Source organism: Manacus candei, unplaced genomic scaffold (assembly GCF_025592945.1).
Source record: "Manacus candei isolate 608988 ecotype Guabito, Panama unplaced genomic scaffold, ASM2559294v1 h1tg000015l, whole genome shotgun sequence".
Taxonomy (NCBI): domain Eukaryota; kingdom Metazoa; phylum Chordata; class Aves; order Passeriformes; family Pipridae; genus Manacus; species Manacus candei.
The window spans coordinates 20,623,856-20,645,135 of NW_026138063.1; the positions used below are offsets into that span (position 1 = coordinate 20,623,856).

At 42.4% G+C, this 21,280-nt stretch overlaps 1 protein-coding gene and 1 long non-coding RNA gene across 4 annotated transcripts in view; one reads left to right on the plus strand and one right to left on the minus strand.

Moving 5' to 3' along the window:
- Positions 1–21,280, minus strand: part of LOC127468697 (uncharacterized) — a 72,051-nt gene that overhangs the window by 5,554 nt on the left and 45,217 nt on the right. For all 3 annotated transcript variants that reach the window (XR_007903654.1, XR_007903656.1, XR_007903655.1), the window contains exon 4: positions 17,993–18,251. This is a non-coding gene — a long non-coding RNA (uncharacterized LOC127468697). The remainder of the gene's footprint in view (positions 1–17,992; positions 18,252–21,280) is intronic.
- Positions 21–21,280, plus strand: part of LOC127468695 (vesicle-associated membrane protein 2-like) — a 54,419-nt gene continuing 33,159 nt past the window's right edge. The window contains exon 1 of the mRNA XM_051782097.1: positions 21–2,050. Within this exon, the coding sequence (XP_051638057.1) occupies positions 2,049–2,050 (2 nt within the window). The 5' untranslated portion in view covers positions 21–2,048. The remainder of the gene's footprint in view (positions 2,051–21,280) is intronic.

A 21,280-nucleotide genomic window follows, 5' to 3' on the forward strand; every position in this document is an offset into this window, starting at 1 on the left:
GGGCAGGAAGGTCTAGATAGTAGGTCCTTCTGTCCCAGAAGCTCACAGCCTTGCATGACTTTTCACTTCCTCAGTATGTGAGCATGGTTTGGGTTTGAAGACTGGTAGCAGGTGGTACCTGTACTCAGTGTATGCCTATGTGTAGGTGTTGGTGTGGCTGTGTGCTACAGGGGTATCAGATAAATGTATCTTTGTCTAGGATATCTGAAAAGTAAACCATCCTCATGAGGAAAGATTGTGGAGGAACACCAGATGAGAAGTGCTGAGCTAAATAATCTGTGGATGGATAAAGCTTAAAGCTAGTCAGGAATCTTTTGACTGTCATCAGGGCATATCAATTGGTTGAAACTCCATCTTTACATAGAGAAAATCCACTTTGATTATTTTTTTTTTTTTTTTACTTCCATCAGAAAAAGCTTCTCAGGGCCAGGCTATTATGACTGCAACATGTGAGCATGCCCTTAGTGATGTGGTCAAATGTAGACAACTAAGGCTCAAAGTGACATTTATTCATTCATGCAAATGATTACCTTCATTAGAAGAGACAAACTCACCCTCCAGTGGCCGCAGGTATGATGAGTCTTTAATGCCGTGAGGAAGCTCTCAGGCAGCAGAGGGAGAGGGGAGAGAGGTTCCTGTGACTAAGTCGCTCTGAAGAGTTCCACCATTCCCCCAAAGGTTTGGATCCCCTTCAGAGCTGACAGCCAAGGGCTTGCATCTGAGGCTGTGACAGCATCTGAGCCTGGATTTAGGCAATAGCTGAGTGTCCTAAGGTCTGGGCTGTGTACCACCACTGCGAGTGTTGTCACATTCCTTGGTTACTTTCTCCATGAAAATATTCAACTGATTGATACCAAGTTTAGAAATTGGGACTGATGCGTTCCTCATCCCTTTGCCTGTTACTTTGAGGAACAATTCACCTTTTCTTTGACTCCCGCATCAAAAAACACAGATTTTATCTGATGACACTTGTACTTTATCTCCAAAAGGCACTTTGAAATCTGAGGTCTTACTTACAAAAGCTTCTCTGTGTTCTGGGTAAGCCCTTGCCTTACCCAGATACCTGAGTTTAACAGCTTGTGCTATCTGTCACTGACATTGATGGAAAGGTAAGGTATCTTTTTACAAGCAAAATGGAAGAAGTTATCACTGGGGACAGTGATGGTAAGTGCCACTTCTTGAAAACCTGTCTTCTCCCTTGACCTCTGTTTAGAGTATATGATGGCTTTGGTTTGAATGTAAAGGAGCACGTTCTGCTTCAGAAGTTTTGTGCTGTATAAGGGTGTGGGACATGCAAGGGAATTGCTGATGGTAATGAAGGAGTTTCAAGGGTGAGATTGGATGCCTGGGCTTAGGCTGAGTGTGAGGTGAACTTAAAGCCAGGAGCACGGAGATTTGGCACCTGCTGTACTTCATCTGAGACACAACCATTTCACAATCAGTGGCTGATCCAGTAGCTTCTCTGTCTCTGGGTTTGCTCTGTGTTGTGGGTAGGCATTATAATCCTGACAGCTTGCCTTTTTTCATTCACGAGTACTCACCCATGACAGCATGGATTGAACAGCAATACCTTTCGTGTTTCTCTTCCTTTTTTTTTCCCCCTCTCTCGCTCTCTTCCCTCCCCCGCCCTTTCTTTCTGGAAAAGAGAGGGAGACAGAAGGTGGTTGCAGAAAGACACAAACGTTTTCACCGAAATCCCCCCAGGCGTCCTGGCTGGACTGAGCCCCGCTCCGGTGACCACACCCAGCCAGACGCTGCCCGCTCCGCACGGGGAGGAGGCGGGATGTGGCAGGAGCTGGAGGCTCCGTTCGCGTTCGTCACTCCAGGACTTTCTCCTGGCTGGCGTGAGGGTGGGGAGGGGGTACCTCCGTGCCTTGCCTCTATTTCCTACCCTGTGATAAGGCGCAGGCATGCTCAGTAGCCGGTGCCTACCCCTCCTATCTCAGCAACAGTGCCTACAACAGTAGGAGAGCGTTGGCAGCAGGCGCGGAGCCGGAAAGCCATCTTTGCTGGAGAGGGAGGCAGCAGACCCCGCTCGGCCCCTCGCCATGTGAGTACCGGGGGCCGCGCCCGCCCCGCCGGGACCGGCCCCTGGCCCGGGGCTCGGAGGGACGGGGAGCTGCCCTGTTGCTTCCGCAGGGCGTCGGTCCGTGTCGGGCTGTGCGGCGGGGTGGGGTGAGGGGATGGGCACGGGGATGGAAGGTGGGGAGCTGCCGGAGCCCCGCGGCCGGCACCGCGAGGGTGCGGGCGCTGGGAAGGGCTCGCAGGGCGGGGGCTCGGCGGCAGCACCAGCCGGGTCTGGCGTGCCTGCTGCTGCTGCTGGTGACCTGCGAGCGCTCGGAGGGCTCGCACTGCTGCTTATCCAGCTGCCAGGCAGCAGCGGAGAGGTTTATTGACACATTTCTGGCTCGGATTAATACTGAAAAGGAAACGCTGGGCCAAGATCCTCAACAGGTTCAAGTCAGGATTGTTCAATAGCGTGAGTCACACTCGGAGGTGCTGCTCCACAGCAAATGGGTCCTGTCTGCTTTCACTCTTTAATGAAAGGTTCTCTCAAATGCTGGCTATCTGATAAGTTCAGCCTCAGCATCTCCAGTACCAATGGCTTCCTGTCAGCAGTGGTTGATAGTAATCTGTTCCTTCTTGTTTGCATCTCTCCGAATGGCTCTTCCAAGTCTTTACATTTAGCATTAATGAAAGCATTAACGTTCTGTGGTAGGCAGTGATGAAACCCCCAAAGTCAATTCTGAAACCAGAAGTGTGCTGAGGTAAATAGGAATTGATCAGACCCCTCTTCACTCACAAAAGGATTCAGGCAGCTAAATGCATCATTTTACTATTGTCTCAATTCATTCTCAGTGACTCTTAAGGGACAGCCAGAGAAGATGTCTAAACCAGTCATTTGTGCTGGTATTGGGTGATCTTTGAAGAACTGGAGCTTGGTTGATGCAAAGAAGGTGAGGAGTGCAGTCTTGGCAGTCTGTGATTAAATTACTTTTAAAATATTTCCAATGACCAACTGTTTTCCATGAAGCATTTTCAAAATAAAGTCTACAATCACATATTCTGAAATGTTGACTTTTTTCTTTAATGCTATTTCCTGTATAATATCTCAGATAATAAGCTTTTGTCCATGATGTCCAAAATATTTCCAAAGCAAGGAACTCCTTGGAAGTAAAAAAATTGCTATGTAATAGAAGAATCCTTATATAAACACTGAAGTCTGTCTAGTAAACCCAGTTCATTGTAACCTCCTGTTGCCTAGCTGTGTTTAGACTGAGCCAGGTGATGACTTCAAATACTTTTATCTATATGTGAGCTGTTCTTCAACGATTAATATAAGAGTTTGCTGTTGCAGTTCAATACAATTTAAGCTGTTCTGACACTAAGCAATAGTTGAGGTAATGTTTAATGTAATGTGTGCATGTTTCAATCTTGGTGTAAATAGGTATTTGTGATAGCATTTGTAAATGAAGCAGAATGGACGATGCTAATATTACTTGGTCATATTTCTTCTGTAGGAGATTTGCATCAGACTTCTGACAAAAGTTAGAGGAAAAAGGGGAAAGCAGTTTTTGTCTAATCTGGCAATATAGACTTTCAGTTTGATAATCAAAAGAAAGCCAAGACAAATAACTAGCTTGTCATTGGCAGCGTCAGTCGGCTTCTGTTTCATTGCCTTATACTGTAATGAAAACTTTTCTTTGAACATCTATCTGCATGAATATCATGTCCTAGTAGCATCTGAGCTACTGATGAACAACAGAGTTAAGTGTGTATTAGCTACCAGCTTGTAGCAGCAGCAACAGTTGTAGTTTACTGACTATAAGAGCTGGTTGCTAGTGAGCACCAAATGCTCTGCAGAGGTTACTCTGCTGTTACACCTGTAAGAGTATCGGGCTCCTCGTGTGCCTGTACAGCCATGCATGTGAGACACAGTGCTGTGTCTTCAGCTGGAATGAACTGCTGTTCATAAAGATCTTCTTCACTGGGTCAAATGCCAGCTCCATCTATCCCATGTCCTGTCCCTCAAAGCAGCTTGCAGGGAGTGCTCAGGGAAGAGTACAGTGGGTATGCAGTGGTATTCCCAGAATACTTTCCCAGTTTCCAACAATTTAAGGCTTGGCAATGTCTGAACCTGAGGAGAGTTCTTTGTATTTCATGACTCCTGATGAGTTTTGTTCTTTCAGTGAGGTGTTTAGTTGCTTGGTTTGCAGTGTCCTGGGGCAAGGAGCTCCACAGCTGGCCTGTACAGGGTGTGCAAGCGGCTTCCTGTTGGTTTTGAGCTGGTAGGTAATAGGTTCCTTCTGATCCTACTCTTGTGTTGGAAGCCAGAGAAAAGTGTTCCTTATTCACCATGTTTTCTGTGATTCATGGTTGTGTTGTGTATCAGTCCAGCAGACCTGCCTGAGTTACATCAGGTGGGAATCTGTCCCTATGGCCTCTATCACAGTGAGTACAGTCCAGGGCAGGTGAGATACATTCAGGTTACAGATAACTTTCACTTTTGTGCAGGCACAGAGAGGAAACTGTGACATCAAAAGGTTGAATGACAGGAGAAGGATATAAAAGGGATTTAAAGCAAGAACGGAGAAGGGTTGCACCTTGCTAGTGCAGCTGAGAAAATTGTTCCAGGTGTAAGGAAGAGCACAATAACTTATTTGGAGGAGATGTGAAGAGCAGTGAAGGAGATGAGAACAAAATGGTGCTCAAAGTTGAGGTGCTTATAGGATTTGTTCCTCCCTGGAAAACAGACCAACAGCAGCAGGTGAAGTATATGGTTTTGTTTTTTTTTTTACAATAGTCACAACTCAATAGGTAATTATATATAATAGTAGCTCACAGCATCATGTCATCTGTTGTTTACAGACAGGTCAGTGACCAGACAGCAGGGTGCTTTTGATTACATTAATCCAATACAAATGTGCTCTATTGCAGGGTACAACTTTTGTGAGACAAGCCGCAAAGCAAAGCACCTGGCTCTCCCTGGGGCAAAATTGTATCTCATTCCTCGGGTAGCAGTTAGAGCTTCCTAAAAAAAAATCCTTCTGCCTGTTTTAGAGCAGCAAGGGGTACATCCTGGAGGGGATGGATGGGATTTAAATGGTTCCAGCAATAGTAATGAGTCTGTTCTTATTGAATGTCTATTCAGTTTCTCAGAGAAGAATGTCATGGCTATGGTCTCCTGCTGTTAGTAGAGCAGTACTTAGCCCTGCTTTTGTGGGCATAATTTTATAAAACTTGACAAAATCTCCTTGCCCTTCTCTTGTACTGATCAGCAGAGACAAACCAACTCTGCAGTACTCTACACAGTCCTGATCCACTGCTTTTAGGGAGTTTAGGTGGCTTACAGAAGTGCATGCAGCTAGTGCATGTCCTAGGAAAGTCTAACAAGCATGAAATGGAGGGATAAATTTTCTAAGTGGTGCAGCTGTTCCGTGCTGTAGGTGCCTGTGTTCCCTTAGAAATATGTTTCCCAAGAGCTCTGTAAATCCATGGTGGCAGGAAGATTTGAGTCCACTGGAGCTCTGGGGCTTTTACACGTGGCAGGCACCTGCCTCAGACCCAGCCAAGCTAAGTTCAATATTGACATGTGCTGACATTCTGCCTCCTCCCTACAGTCAGCCAGAGGGACCCAGGGTTTGAGAGTCTTTTAATATTGGTTTACACAACCATAGCTAGGAAGGAGTGGGTTGTTCTTGTTTAAGGGATGTAATGGAGCTCATAGCGAAAATAATCAGGCTGTACTCAGGGCTGTGTACATGAGAAGAGGATGTTGAGAAGGGGAAAGCACCCAATTTTCAGCATGGTTCTATTTGGACTCTTGTTTGCTGGTTCGGAGGCTAACAGCTCTTGAGGTAAGAGCCTTGAAGTAAGGGCATTGGGAATAGGAGCTGCTTTTAATCTGCTGCATTGAGACATTACCAGAGGGGTGTTTGTGTTTTGTTCATTGTTTGCTTCCCTTGCCTTGCTCTCTTCTGGCATCATGCAGACACAGATCATCTTCATGTATTGCCTTAAAACTAAATGCTTCAAGCTCCCATGAAGTGTTATTCCTGATGCACTCAACTTGCCATTTGAAATAAGGGTGGCCCAAGTAGGTCATGAATCTTTTGGATGCTTGGGTGATGAATGTTTCAAAGTGTAGAGATCAAACTGAATGGTGTCTTGAGGACCTCAGTGAAGAAAGTAATCTCAGAATGAGAGCAACTGAGAATTATATGTGACAAGTACACATGTTCTCCAAAACAGGCTAATGTGAGGTAGATGAAACCCAAATATATTTAGTTTGGTGGTCCCTTCCTTGTGAATTAGCTCTCATTCGTTCTGCCATGCACCAGGCATTGTTCCTGTTGACTTACAGGCATTTTACATAGATAGTTCCAGCTGTGGAGGACACTTAAAGTGGCTGCACTAGAGGTGAATTGGTCTGCCAAAGGAACATATCCCCTTTTTAGGTGCTATTTACATAATTAAATATTAATTATTCCTCAAAAATTAGGCCATAGAGCCATGTTTGTGTGCACGTGTGTGTACAGGATGTTCCCAGCGTGAACAGGCAGGGACAGCTCTTCTGCCACCATTTGTAGGGTGCAGAACACATGGAAGATGCTCCTTGACAGCTTTAGCCAAATGTTTACAGTGCTCTGGAAGGGGCAGGACAGACTGTCCCAAATAAGTTCAGATTGACTGAACTGTTCGTTTTAAGCGATTACGACTCAGAATATTCTCTCCCCGACGTCACTCGGTGTTCTCTGCTGTCATTATTCATAGAAATTACCTGCAATTAACTGGGCTGGAGTTTTTTAATGATGCAATTCTCTTTTTCCCTGAGGTCTGTGCTTGAGCCCTTTAAACTCTTTTCCATTATTCGCTGAAGAGCCATCAAATGATTGCAAGGCTTTTTTTTTTTTAACAACTGCTCAGTTATGACAACCTTATGTTTTTTCAGTGTAAAGAAGTAACTCATTGAAATAGGGCTGTCTGTACATTTGCAAGTGTTTTGTCAGTTGCAATTGTGTTGTAGCTTCTGTACTGGGTGAAATAATGAGAATGGAAGTTCCTGACCAAACGATCTGAATTATGTGATCCAGTTCCGTGATCTTTTCTGATGAAAAATTTAATGAGAAACATAAAAATATTTATATTTCACAATAAATGAGAGAAAAAATTAATTTGTCTGGTTTTTAACTTACACCCAGACTCTGTATCACTGGGTCAAAAGAGAACTCTTCTAGAAATTAGAGTTTTTCCTCTGAACACCTTTTAGAAGATAAAAGCCACATTATTGCAGGAGTTGTGGTTTGTTTGTGTTTTTTTTTTTAAGTACCTTCTGATCTTTTGCAGTGCACTGTTAATGTAAACCAGTAAATGTATGGGAATGGTTTCCAGTATGTGATCACTGCATATTTGGAAGCACCAGAGAGCTGACAGTCTGTATTTATGAGGAGTCAGTGCTGTGAACTTCACTGAAGGTTTTAGTATTCTGCAATATGTCATTACTGTGCCGAATTGAAATGGCCTTTGCAAGTAGCTGGAGACAGAATCAGAAGTGCTGGGTGGTAGGAACACACCAGAGACTGTGATGTGTCCTGCTTCATCCAATGGTGTCCTTGTGCTGGAGTGTAAGTAGGCAAGCAAGTGTCCATAGAGTTTCCAGAACTCCTTACGGGGTCTGTAAAAGAGCTGAAGAGACGAAATGCACAGCAGCAAGTATGGTACTGAACTGTTCTTAGTCCCTGATACTGGGTAGGTGCTGATTTTCTTTTAAGATGCTTACACAAGATTCAGATGGGAATTTATATATTGACCTTTTAAAATTTTAATTGGAAATTTAAATTTGAAAAATGAACAGTATTAAAAATGCAGTCATTGTAGCAAAAAGGTTTTTCTTATTTCCTATTCTGGATGGAGAAAAATGTGTTTTGTTACAAAATTATCAAAAGATTTCTTTTCATTGTAGGAAATAAATTTGCAAAATTTGGTTTGAAATAACTTCTTTAAGGACTGTAGTGCATGTGTTCAGGAGAAATATTTTGCAGACTGTTTTGGGAGATACTGAAAAATCTGACTGGATGATGTCCTAAGCAAGTTCATCTACTGGGCTCTGCTTTGAACAGATGGTTGCACTAGATGATCTCCAGAGGTTGCTTCCAACCTCAGTGCTTCTTTGATTCTGTTTGAAAAGGTCAGTCCAAATTGAATATGTTCAAGCTAATTAAACTAACGTTTGGCTCTTTCCCAGACATTCAAGATATTGATGTTTCATCCATGACAACTTGGTAGCATTTTGATTTTCAACCTGTTGGCAGTGGATGCCACAGAAATACCTCTAATAGAAGGGGAAAACGTATAGCATTCAGGAAGGGAGGAAATGTGGGAGCTTAAAAAAACGTAGATCACTGGAATGCATTATTAAATTTGGCTTAAATGCAAAAGTTCATGTTCCTCCCACAGAGAACAAAACCCAGGTTCCCTGCAAGTGAGCTTTCTCATCTTTCATCTTCAATGCCATCTGCTCTAGCTTGGTGTCAGCTCCCATCTCCCTACATCATATCTTGTAAGAGCTTGGTAGCTTGGAAAAAGCTATTGTTTGGTTCCCCTGTAAATGCTGCCTCAGTAGTGCAGTGATCATTTTAATAAAATTATGTATGCTTATATCAAGGTAAGGTGTTCAGGTCCACAACAGAGGAGAAGGAAGTCTCACTGTTGTGTGCAGCACACAATAGGAATCGCTCGCAGCAGGCAGGGTTAGCAAGGAGTGATGTGCTGGCCAAGGCAGGAGTTGTGACCCACTGCTACAGAGCTGTGGCTTTTGCAGCTGAGTTTGTAACTTCTGGAAATGGTGGGTTTAATACCTGGTTTATCCACCGAAACAGTGGCTGTTGGATCAGCACAAAGGACTGTGTTGCATCAGGGCATGGCTGCCGAGGTGGATCCTGGTCTGTGGAGCTGTGCAGGAGCTCACTCAGCAGAGTAGGCTCCTTATATCCATGCTGGTAACAGGTTCCTCTTATTTCTGGGCTGTCAGAAGCAGGATGGATCCTTAGCCCAGCGTCTTCCCTGCCTCTCCACATCTCCTTCCTCATACTAGATTTCATGTACCTCTGGAGGAGAGGTGAGGAGTGAGTTTTCCCAGTGGGCCATGCAACCTCCAGTTCTTGCTGGAATCAGTCTCTGAACCTGCAAAATGAGCGATCCACCCAAAGTCCTTAGCTCCACTGAAATGTGGTTGCCTGTGTAAGAGCAAGTGTGCACCAATGAAGGAAAGGACGTGGGAACTGGCTCCCTAGGCTTCTCGGCATCTTCTCTGCACACACAGAAAGGCAGGGGGGCTGGCTCTGGGATATGGGGCATGTTGTAATGCACTCATTGCCTTTTTAGACACCAACGTCCTGGATCATGCGATGTGTCAGTGTTTTAGAAACATAAGGGTCCTGATAAAGCTTTCCTAGAAACTATGAAAATCAGTAATTATCCCTAAACCCACTTGTTATCTACTTCAAGAGGTTAATGGTTAGAAATTGCATTTGTTCATTTGAATTCACATACAAAAATAACTCCTGTTTATCATGCTAGTGAATCTGGCCCTACGCAAGGCCTTAATTACAGTGTGCTGCAGTAAGGCAAAGGGCACTGCTGCTTGAAAGAACAAACCTGATCTGCTCTTACCCACCAGCTGTTGGCATGGAGTATTGTATGGGTTAGTGTTCTCTAGATTATTTTGGAGTTTACAGGGGAATTCTAAGCCTGTACATTTCTTATTGCTCTCAGAGATCCTGAACCACATTGGAAGAAAGAGGCGAAACTTTCTCATGCCCTCTCTCTCCTTCTCTGTCCCTCACTCTTTTAGGTTGATCTGTGGGAAGTCTTCCTGAACTCCAGCTATGTTTGCTGATAGCTCTGATAGAGAACAGTTCCCCCTTCATGTGTCTCCAGTAGTATCCATTTCCAGTGTATGCACAGAGAGAGTACCTGCACCCAGCACCTGTCACCTGTGGTGGCAGTTCAGGTGGGGAAAGGGGAAGGGAAGCAAAGGAATGAAGAGCTTTAATCAACAGCAGCAAAAACATCACAAGTGCACTGAGTGACAGAACAGCCCTTCCAGAAAGTTCTGGGTATCGAGTTGTTTCCTACACTTCAAAAGCTGACTGAGATTTGATGATGACTTATAGCCCACCGGCTTACCAAGAATTTCAAGGCAGAATTCTCTGAGCTGGTGTCAGCACTGTGGTTGAAAGACTTTCTGCTGATTGGGATCTGGGGAGAGCTCAGCTTGAGAGTGGGTACTGCCAGGATGAATCAGCAGATATCTTCCTGGAAGCAATCAAGTCTGGATATCCCAAGTGTTTAGCAGAGATCCCACCAGGCTATAAAAGTCTGTTTGTGAAACGTTTGACTTCTTCTTTCCAGCAGGGAGCTGTACAGTCATTCCCTGACAGCTGAGATGTTTTCTCCCACACATACATGAAGATCACACTGTGACATTTTTCAGCAATTTCGTTTACTAGATGATATAAATACAAAAATATTCTAAGTCACTTAACACCCTTGATGCTTTTTTCTTTGCATTGAACATTTTAGGAGGACTGGGAGAAGGGAATGGAGAGGCAGAATATGCTCCATGTGTCTTGGCATGTTGACACTGACCACATTTTTCATGTCAGTCTCAATTGCTTCATCAACATGAAGCAACACAGCCTTCTGTCTTTCATCTTCATAACTGATGTGTGGCTTCAGCAGCAATGTTAAAGCAAAGACCTTTCCACCAGCATGTTCATTGTCCTTGTAGTGACAATCAGTTCTATGCAGTTGACTCCAGGGGAGAATGAGCAGATTTGATTAAGTTCTGTGCAGAGACTGAGATGTTTTAGCAGTAGAATGATCTCCTAACAGAAATCACAGCTGACAGGTGCTTTTCTTGTTTAACCCCCACCTGGCAAAGACAGAGTTATGAACTATGCGAGTCGGTGTTTTTCTTGTTGCTGACTCCCAGATGGCTGTTTGCTGAAGAGCTCCTTCAGCACCACAGTTTTAGAAATAAAGACTGTGTTCAGTCCCGAGCCGCCTGTCCCAGCCCCTCCTGTTTCATGAGCAGTCTGGATGGTGAAACTTGCCATGCAGAAAGAAGGCACTTTGACTAAAACATAACAATTACAGAGTCAAACACTATATATTTGGGCAGAGGAAAGACCTTAACAAGTCAGATAGAGTGTGTGTGTCTGTATGTAAGAATCAAGAGAGGGTCTGCACCTTGGAGAAGGAAGCGATGAACCCAGAGAGAAGAGCAGAGTTCTTCTCAAAAATAACCTTGTTCCTGTGTGCTGTCAGTGAACAAGGGGTGGCAAGATTTCTGAGTAACCACTGAATGGTTGCTGATATTGAAGTCCTCTAGAAGTTTAAGTGCTACCTAGCAAAGGGTAAAGGAGTCCCAGAGGTCATAGCTGTTTAAGAAGCTAAATCCAAAATCCCCAGAGGCAACATGGCTACTGACTGTGGATCAGGCTCAGCTCAGAGCTAAATCGTTCTGTACAAGGTACTTTCACTTTGAGATGCTGCAGTAGCATTGCATAACTTGAAGGGAAACATTAAAAGAAAGTAGCAGAAATTAGTTCAGAAGGTAACTAACTCCCAGTGAATTAAGCATTACTTACTCTCCTGAGTGAACCTGAAAAAAATCCCCAAATATTATAAAACATTAAACATTTAACAAAACCTAACCAGTGACTAGCTAAAAGTTCATTTAATTTAAAGCTTCACTTTTTTTTTTTTTTTTTTTTGGTAGTTTGGTGATGGTGCTTGTCTCTGTGTTTGTTCTAGCACTGCTTGTCTACTTACAATAAAGGCAGCTGTTTCCATAAAGTGGACCAGAGTAGTTGTGCTTCAGTGTTTGGATATATGTAACCATTTGCAAAACTGTTTTAGTCAAAGGATTTTTCGCAAAGGCTTATGTTTGTTTCTGTTACCTTTGTTTTGCTTTGAACTTGACTGTGCAGGTTGCTGGTGGGATTTTGCATGTAAATAATGAAGGAAGGTACTTGATAAAGATTGCTTCCTCTATTTAAAAAAATTATCATCTAGGATTTAGGATAAAAAATGAGAAACTCTTCTTATTTGAAGGGTGGTAGGGAGGTATAGTGAGCAGCAGACAGAAGGTAGCAACTTGGTGAGGGTATGGAGGAGGCAAATATAGGTGTTTACACTTGCAGGCTGCTGCACTGAGCCAGCATTCCCTCTCCTGACAGCACAGTCACAGAACAGTCTCTCAGCCAGGTGTCTCAGGCAGTGACTCACTCACTGAATACAGCTCTGTTGTTTTCACTGTGGTCCCTTGTTAACCTGCAGATGGTCTATCTCAAAACCTGCCTGCTCCTGCCATTTCCCTGCTGAATGTGACTTGTATTTGAGAGTTTTCCCGTCCTGAGGTGGCTTGATTACATGTTGATTACAGATTCATCAACCAGCAAGCATCACTTACAGCTCCCAGTGAGAGAGGGCTCCTAGCCTAACTCCCTGGGGAAATGGCCTTCCGTTGAATCTGACAGTAACATGCATTTTGGAACTCTAGCAACAGAAACATATCAAACAGCCTGTCAGTGGTGACAGGAGACAGCACTGCAGTAATTCCCTTGTGTTGTCAAACAAACAAAGGGAATTCCTCTGCTGTGAGCTACAATTTCCTTTAATTTGGCCAAAGTAGATTAATCTGCATTTATTCTTCTTGGCTGTCTCTTTGAAAGAATAAAGTCGACAAACTTGGCTCATTCTTTCATAACAGAAAAGACTGGTTGTAGGCTGAGGTCAGAAGAAAATTAATTTAGAATATGTGAGGAATTAAGGTGAGGGCCTTGACTCATTCTTTTGGAACTCTTTTTTTCTGTTCTGCCAAGCTCCAAACTTGTAAATCCTTCTTTCAGAAGTACAGAAAACTGAGAATTGTCAGGATGGAGAGGACTTTTTTTACTCTAACCCCATATCTCACACGACAGCATCCTGGGTGCCTCAGCACTTGTACCAGGCACGTGAGAGGTGCTGTGACCTCTCAACAGACCTAGCAAACAGCACAATCCTAGCTTGTAATAGAGACTTGAAATTTTAAGCAAAGCTTGCTTTCTCAAACTCCTTTAATTAGCTACTAGGACTCTAGATATTCTTGCTATGTACATGCAGAGGTAGAGGAGCAGTCATGTTAAACTATCCTTTCCAGTTAAAGAGCTTTTTGGGCAAAGGCTGACTGTCTCTGTACTGAACGTGTACACTGGGAGTGCAGCAAAGAGAAGTAAGATCTTTGTTCTGCTAAAAATGGAGCAACAAGATAAATGTCCCTGTGCAGGAACTATTCCCTGGGCAATACCATTGCTTCTACTGCTAACCCTTGTTTGTACATGAACCCTGTAGCAGTTGCAGAGAGATAGAATGAAGAGGACACAAGGACAAACTGGGATGTTGAACCCGTTGTTATATCAGACATCACATTGCCTCTATTGCACAGAGAAAGAAATCAGAGCTGTCTCTGTCCTCCTATCTGCAAAGTGGAACACAGGGAAGAAGAAAAAAAAAAAAAAGATTCAAGGACTTTGTTTAGTCAATCACTAAAGTAATGGAGGGTGTTTGGAACTGGGAATTTCTTATGGTTACTGCCATAACCAAGGCAGGTTCTTCTTGAGGAGCCTTTACTTTCCTAGAATGTAATGTATTTTGTATTTCCACGTACAACACAGATTTTATGTAGAACTTGCTCTTGGGTGTAGTCAGATAAATGCTCAGGAGGCTTAACTCAGAGATCAAAAGGACAAGTGAGTTAACCTTAGAAGGATTAGGATAGAAGATATTAATACTCCACAAGAAGGGTGAGATTTTTAGGTGAGAAGATACTCAGCACAGGAACAAACACCTCTGCCTAGGAGCATGCAGATTTTTTTTTTCAAATTGCTGATGTTTCCAATGACAGTTGCCCTGTGCAAATGTGTATAGAGAAGGCTCAGTTTAGAAGTTTCCATGATGCTGTGCAAGAGCTGTTCTGCATATGAGCATTATGATGCAAAGCATGTTCTATTTGACAACTCGATGTTTTGCTCTGTCTTTGGAAATAGAGCCCTGAGAGGCTGATATTTTTTGCATATGTGTGCATTAGATGGGTTGTTTTGGGACAGGCAATTTGTTTTGTTTATTGTTCAGACTATCCAAAATGGAGAAGCTGTTTGACAAATTCAAATGTTGGAACCCAGCATCTTGTCTTTGGGGTCTTGTCTCCAGGCCATCGGGGTGGCTCTTGTCCCAGTTTGAAGAGTACTTGTTTCTCGTCAGTCTTACTTTGCTTTACAGAGGCCGTGTTGTTGGTGCTCATCCTTTCTGTGAGGAGGTATCCTTCCCAGCAAGTTTAATGGCAACAAACCAGTTAACAACTGGTTTAAGTCATGTGTCTATAGCATCAGAGAAATTGAGAATACATTTCATAGAAGGACAGTGTGTGGCTGTTGACTGTACAGGAACTAGACCTGTTCATGAAAGCTGAAGGTCATGGACTGTGTAATACCACACTAGGTAGAAGAGGATGCATCCAGCAGCTTGCTCTTTCCTCTTTGTCCCAAATCTGTAATACACAGTTAAGTAAAGCAAAGTGATTCTTGGAATACTGGCAACCTCAGCACTGCACAGATTTACACTGTGTAAATATTGACAACTGAGCCAAAGAAGAATTAAAATCTTGGAGAACTAAGGCAAATATAGCTGTATGGCATATATTTAATGGATTTTTTTTTCCTTCAGAATTAACAACTGTTAATGGGAATTAAGAGAGAAGATAGAGCATCCTCGTTTATATTCAGTAGCATAAATGAGTAAAAATGATTTATGTAGTTCTCTTGCATGCTTATGATTGTCTCAGAGCTTTAATGAATGTCTTCCCTTTGCTGATATACTCCAAAATTATCTCACCGAATTGAGTTAGTGTGGGATTGCATCTCCATCACAATGCTCCAGAAACTGATATTTTAAAAGAAATTAAGACTCTGGTCCTCTTCTCAAATGTTTTTTCTGTCAAAGTACTGGGTAAAAAAACAGACTGTAAGAAAGAGCCCTTACCCAGTGTTTGGCTGAGAAAGTGGCTCCAGGCTGGTGGCTTGTGCTGTTCATTTTCACCTGCAAACATGCTGGTGTTTGGTGACACAGATGGTATTAAGCACCAGTTAAGTGGTGAGAGAAACAGGGGAGCAACATGTTTTAATGACATGACCCTGGTGGAACAAAAGATGTACTGGTCTGGTGAGGTGCATGTAAAGTGGGTTACTGTGGTAAATCACAACCATCTCTGCCTTGCTCTTTCTTTTTTGCCTCTTTCCTCACCCTTGACCTATGACTAACTGACTACCTTTGAATATCTCTGCTCTACTGGACTACTCTGCCTCACAAACCCTTTTATGGAGCAAATTTGCTCCAGCAGTGTGTGCACAATATGTGTCTTTTAGATTTCTCATCAGAGCCATATCTTGTGCCATTAGGAATAAAGTTTGCTGGCTTGCTTCTGATTCGAAATTTGATTTCTTAAATGCTAACAAATTAAAAAAATAAAAAGAAAAAAGCAGAAAAAAAAAGCAGTCATGCTGTGACATGTGAAGGGAACAGAAGCTATGGACTGGGAAAAATATCCTCTGACTAGAAAAGATCTTTGAAGAGAGAAAATAAATTCCCTATGGAAAGATCAAAGCACATGAAGTTAATGGATTATGACAAGGTAAAAAAATACCTGGAGAAAATAGTAGGTTCAAACATAAAAGAGGGAAATAGGAAAGAGTGGGGGTTTTGTTGGAGATAAAGGATAGTTAGATGACTGTCTAAGTACTTGAGATTATACGTTCTAGCTAAAGGGCTATTAGTGGGTTTAGGGATTTTTTTCCTTATGTCTAGTGCAACATCCACTTATGTGGTGTCAAGGTAGCCTTGGAGTTGCAGTCCTGAATTCCTGCTCTATTGCAGTGCTCTGTGCTGGTGACTACAGCTTAATGCACATTGTACTGCAAACAGACCCTCTCAGACTGATACAAGGCTGATGTAATTGCAATAATTCTTAAAGTCACTTTAATAGTCTGAGTAGTTCCTGCTAGGGTCAAAAATGTATGGAGTTTATCTCAGAAAAAAAAGGCAGAAACCCATCTGGTGAGCTAGGAAATATTTATGGGTGTAGAGCTCTAGAAAAACTTTTGTTCAGGTTACTGTTACCAAAGATCATCTGTACTGCTATAGGTATCTATGTGCCTTCTGCACTGCTGCAGCATTTGATGCCTCACGATCATGCAGAAACAGAAAACTAAAGCTGAGGTACAAAGACCCTCAAAGATCTCAGTGGCATGCACATCAGTGGGGATCAGAAGTTTGAAATGCCTCTCAGGAAGCTGGGATTAGGTCACTTTGTCCAAGGCTATGCTGGGCTTCTGTGGCAGAGCAGAAGCTGCCCCTTACTTCTCCCATTTGGACACCCTTCCTTCCTTGGGGCTCACCACAAAGGAAAAGTCCCAAGGGAATTGTGCCGGTGCTTTACATGCACGAGGAGGTTCACCTGCACTAACTACAAAGTGGATCTACTGGGGGACTCAGCCACACATCTGTAGGTGTGGCTCCTTACCCCTGTGGTTTATTTCTCTGTATATTTGAGTGGTTGAATCTCCACAAACCTGCTGGTTGTTTCGTAGATGGACACTGATGTCTACAGTGAGAGAAAACCCAACATCTATGGCCTGTCCTACTTAGCAACACCTGCTTGCCCTCTGTCTTGGGTCGGTTCCTCATTTGCCTTTTCACAGTTTTTAAGAAACAACCTGTCCCTCTTGTCTTTCTGTCTACAGAAGTTTGTTTTGATAAAGGCAGTGGATCTGTATAGTGACCAGAAGGAAGAGAAGTTTGCTTATGTGGGTAACCTCTGCATTAGTGACCTGATGGAGAGCTGAGCAATCCTGGAGTGCATTTAGTACTTTGCCTGTGGCCGTGTGCTGCGAGAGTGGTTACCAGATGGAGCAAGAGAGAGATTAAGGTCCTGCTAAATCCTTGTCTCCCAGCCCTCTCTCCTCATTAATGCTGCCTGTGCTTTGTATGTGCTCCTGTGCTGTTCTAAGAAGTGGCTAAACTGACGGGCGATCTGTGTTGCTTCCAGCTCACAGGCAACTTCAAATTAAATATAGTTCACTTAATTAAAAATAAAATTGTAAACCCTTCTTTTTGTTAGACAATTTCACTTTAAACTAGAATTTTTTTCTCCTTGTTTTAAAGCAACTGCAAGAGCAATAGTCTCTCTTGACTGTCCGTATGACGAGAAGGAACTATGTAAAGGAATAGATTCCAGTGGGTGCACAGTCCAGAAGGGATGGAGCAACATGAGTACAAAATTCAGTTATTAATAGCAAAGCATTGCTATCTTCTGTTCCTTTAAGATCGTGTGTAGTTTGGTATAGTATAGACCAAAACCCAAAAAGTTGTGGGAAGTAGATGCTGCAAGACTTGGCTGAATAGAACAAATGGTTTTGATCAGAAACGTTATTACTCTGGAAATGAGAAGATAAGAGACCTTGAGCTAAATATTTGACATTCAGAATTCTTGATAGTAGGATGCCAACAAAATTTCAGTGGAGTAACTGGAGAGCTGCCATTGGGTGACTTAGGCAGTATGTCAAGAACTGTTATAGTATTGAGGCCTTTGCCAGCTCTCAGTATGAGCCCATGATGCTCCCACCTTTTCTATGAGAATGAGTCTGTTTTAGTCCTTTTTGTGTCTTGAGAAAATTGTGCACTTTATGTCTGGCACCACTGTTGGGTTTTTTTGCTTGGGTTTTTTGTTTGTTTTTTTTTAACCATGCCATCTTAGTTCAGCAGCTAAGTTTATATACCAGTCTTAAAATTTCAGTTTTCAACCTTTACTTTATCATGTTCCACTTGTACAAAGCAGCAATCACAGTGGTGCCTTTTGGCACATGCTGTTTGTGCCAGGTCCAGGGCTACTGACCTGCTCTGTGTGGTGAAAAGGAGTTGTCCTCCCAAAGGTCATTCCTGGGTACAAAAGTGCAGTGACTCCTTCTCTTCCATGTCTTTCTGTTTCACAAAGCTGTGTATGGCTTTTCTTTTGTAAATTGGCAATCATTTCCATCTCAGTGTTGAGGTATGGAAGATGACAGCACAGAAGACATTGCTGCAGTAGGGTACTCCTGTGAGATGATGCTGGCAGCACATGCAATTGGCCACATTGATTTCTTCTCTTTTCATAGCTGGGAAGAAAACATATGGAATTAGTGAGCAACAGAACCTCAGTTTTCATTTGAGAAAGGAAATAGAGGATGATTCATTCTAAAACCATACGCTCCAAAGGAGGAAGATTTGAATTATTAACAGCAGATCTAAACATGATGGGTGCTGACACCTTCATCTCTTTTATTTTTACTGCCATGGATTTTCTTCACATGCAGTGAGAGAATTACACTATAGGAACTGTTAATGGTTTCACGCTTCCTACCCATTTTTAGCTGCCTAATTTATGGAAAGCCATTACTAGGTGAGTCACTGCTTTCACGGGATTAATGTGGCTGAGATAGAGCTTTGGGTGTTCCTTTAATTTCCGTATTTGCTTGAAAGGAACATCAAATCCACATGAAAACCCTTAGTGTTTGGTATAATGGTAGAGTTCAGAGTCTCTGTTCTACTTGGTCACGTACAAATATTGCAAGAGATGATCCCTGTCCCTATAAGCTAACAGGCTAAACAAACAAGACAGATATTTATCTACATTCTAGATACTATGAGTTGGGATGTCTCATTGTTCAGAATTTGTGCCCAATTGGATGGGAGTTAAATATTTCCAAGGATTGCAAACAGAAGCAATACTGGGAATCTCACTGCGAATCTCACTATAAAAAACTTGTTGCAGAAGCACGTTTACTCTCTTGTTGATCTTAGGAGGTTTTGCTTAAACATTCACATGTTCAAAAATATAACATCCAAGTCTGAGGGTCAGGGTTTGCCCCCTAATGATAAATGAACAATGGGTTGAAATACATTTTGGGCTGTCTTTTTCATGTAACAGGAGGAAATGCAGTGTGTGAAATACTCAAGCACTAAGGTGTGGATTTCACGGCCAATACTCTGTAATAAATAACTCAGAAATATTTGTTCAGTTTCAAGAACAAACTCCAGAAGACAGTAACAGATAAAATTTAAAAGAAATTTTGAGTTGATTTTTTGAGCTAATTTACTCTTCTATAAATCTCTAAAGTTATCACAAAATTACTTATTATGAGCCTTTCACTGAATTAGAAGCTCTTAAACATCTATGTAGCTGTTTTCTGCTACAGGTTTTCTGTGCAGGTCTCCCTCCAGAGGCTGGTTGTTTCATTTCTGGGTAGGTTTCTTAGGGAAGGAACCCTCATCTCGCTGCACAGCACATAACAGGTAACACAGCTATCCACCTTTGGCTTACTTTTGCCTTGCTGGGAAGTCTGTTGTGTGAGTGAGTCAGTGTGGACCTGGGGCTGGGTTATCTTTGAACTGCTGTACTAAAGAAATTACCATTTTTCAGTGCTATCTGCAGGGAATAATGAATGAACCATCACTAGTTCTCACTCTTTGTTTTCCACTGGAGCGTTTGTGGGGCATGAAACTGGAGAAAAGACGTTACAAGTAATTTATTGCTCAGAGTTGTTTTTCTTTCCCCAGTTTCTTTGTTCTCATACCAATTACTCTGACTTAAGAAATTATAAAGCTCTTCATAATACTGCTTGAAGATTGGTATGTTTGCTGTATAAATTCTTAGGCAGATCTTCAGCTACTAAAAAATGAAGTAACTTTGAAGCCACAACCTTTTTTTTTCAGTTACAGGTCTCTTGTATATGAGCTATCCACTTTTATTTTTCCCCTGGGGATTTTAAAATGCTTGAAACATTCTAAAAACAAAAGGAAAAAATACAGTATTGACTGATATGTATAAGGTTGGGAGACACTAAGTTACTAGTGGCTCATTAAATGCTGTTACAGAAACTAAATATAGATTGCATTAATCAATTGGTGTATGTCCATGTCTTCATGTGTACCCCCAAGTGTACACTTCTGAAAGAGGTGTTAGAAAATAAATTCCAAATTACCCTTGAAATCTGTCACCAAACTGAACACAAGTACTTGCCTACTTGTACTTCTCAACCAATAAAACATTCTCAGCTACTGTTTTACAATGTGAGTCTGTGGTGGAGATGGAAGACTGTTTGCATTGACTTTTGTAAGAAAATTCAAAGTACTCTGAGTATGTAGAATTGAACTGTTCCATCATGCTTTTCCTGGTAGGACTTTTCTTAATGGGAATGTGTTTGCACCACGTTATTATTTACTGGCTGTACATCTGAGTTTTCAGGCAAGTATTTTTAATTTTCTTCTGAACTGAAATCAATATGAACATTGTGGTGGATGCTTTTATTTGTACTTTCAGCACACCCCACATTTTTCATGTTGTTAATTCATTCATGGCAGTTGAGTGACTGAGTGCAGAAAAAAGAGGAAAAGCATTGGCATTGTTTGAAAGCTGAATGATTGCTTGCAGGAATGCCTGCATGAATGATTTCTTACGCTACTTCTACATAAAATAAACAGTGTCCTCCAGGGAGAGCCACTGACATCACTGAGGCATAACACTGAATAACAGTAGCAAAACCAGAAAGAGGTGTCTACATGCAAGACTTTTAAATGGTGCTGGCTTTGGCCTTTCCAAGGAAATACAGTTTGTGTGATTACCTTTTTTCCATTCTGGTAAACTTGATAGAGTGGTGAAGACCTCATAGATACAAATTCCTAAAAGCTGGGGGAGATCAGCCAGGTAGAGATGAGGCCCCACTTATTGTTGCCAGCTGAGGAAAAGTCAGGAGGAGAAGCTCAGGAGCTCTTTGTTGTTGTGGTTGGCTGTACCCAGGGATGGTTGGGACCTCACCACACTGACTGTTCCGACACTCACTGGAAGGAGAAAGGGTGGGGAAGAGCAAGTGGATGTGACAGGAACTGGAGGTGTTACAGGTTAGCAAGCCTTGCAAGATGGTAAGGGAGGTAAGCTGGAGGTATTTTGGTGACTGGGGAGGGATGGAGCCATTTTGGATATGAAATCAGGCCTTATTGGTTTAGTTCCTTGTGGGACAGTTCATAATAAAGTTGCAAAGGTTGCTTTTTGCTGACAATTTTAACACCATAAACCAGGGAATAAATGGAGTAGTTCTGAATATTGTTGATGTTTTAGACTAGTAGAAGGGTTAAGGCTCAGTATCAA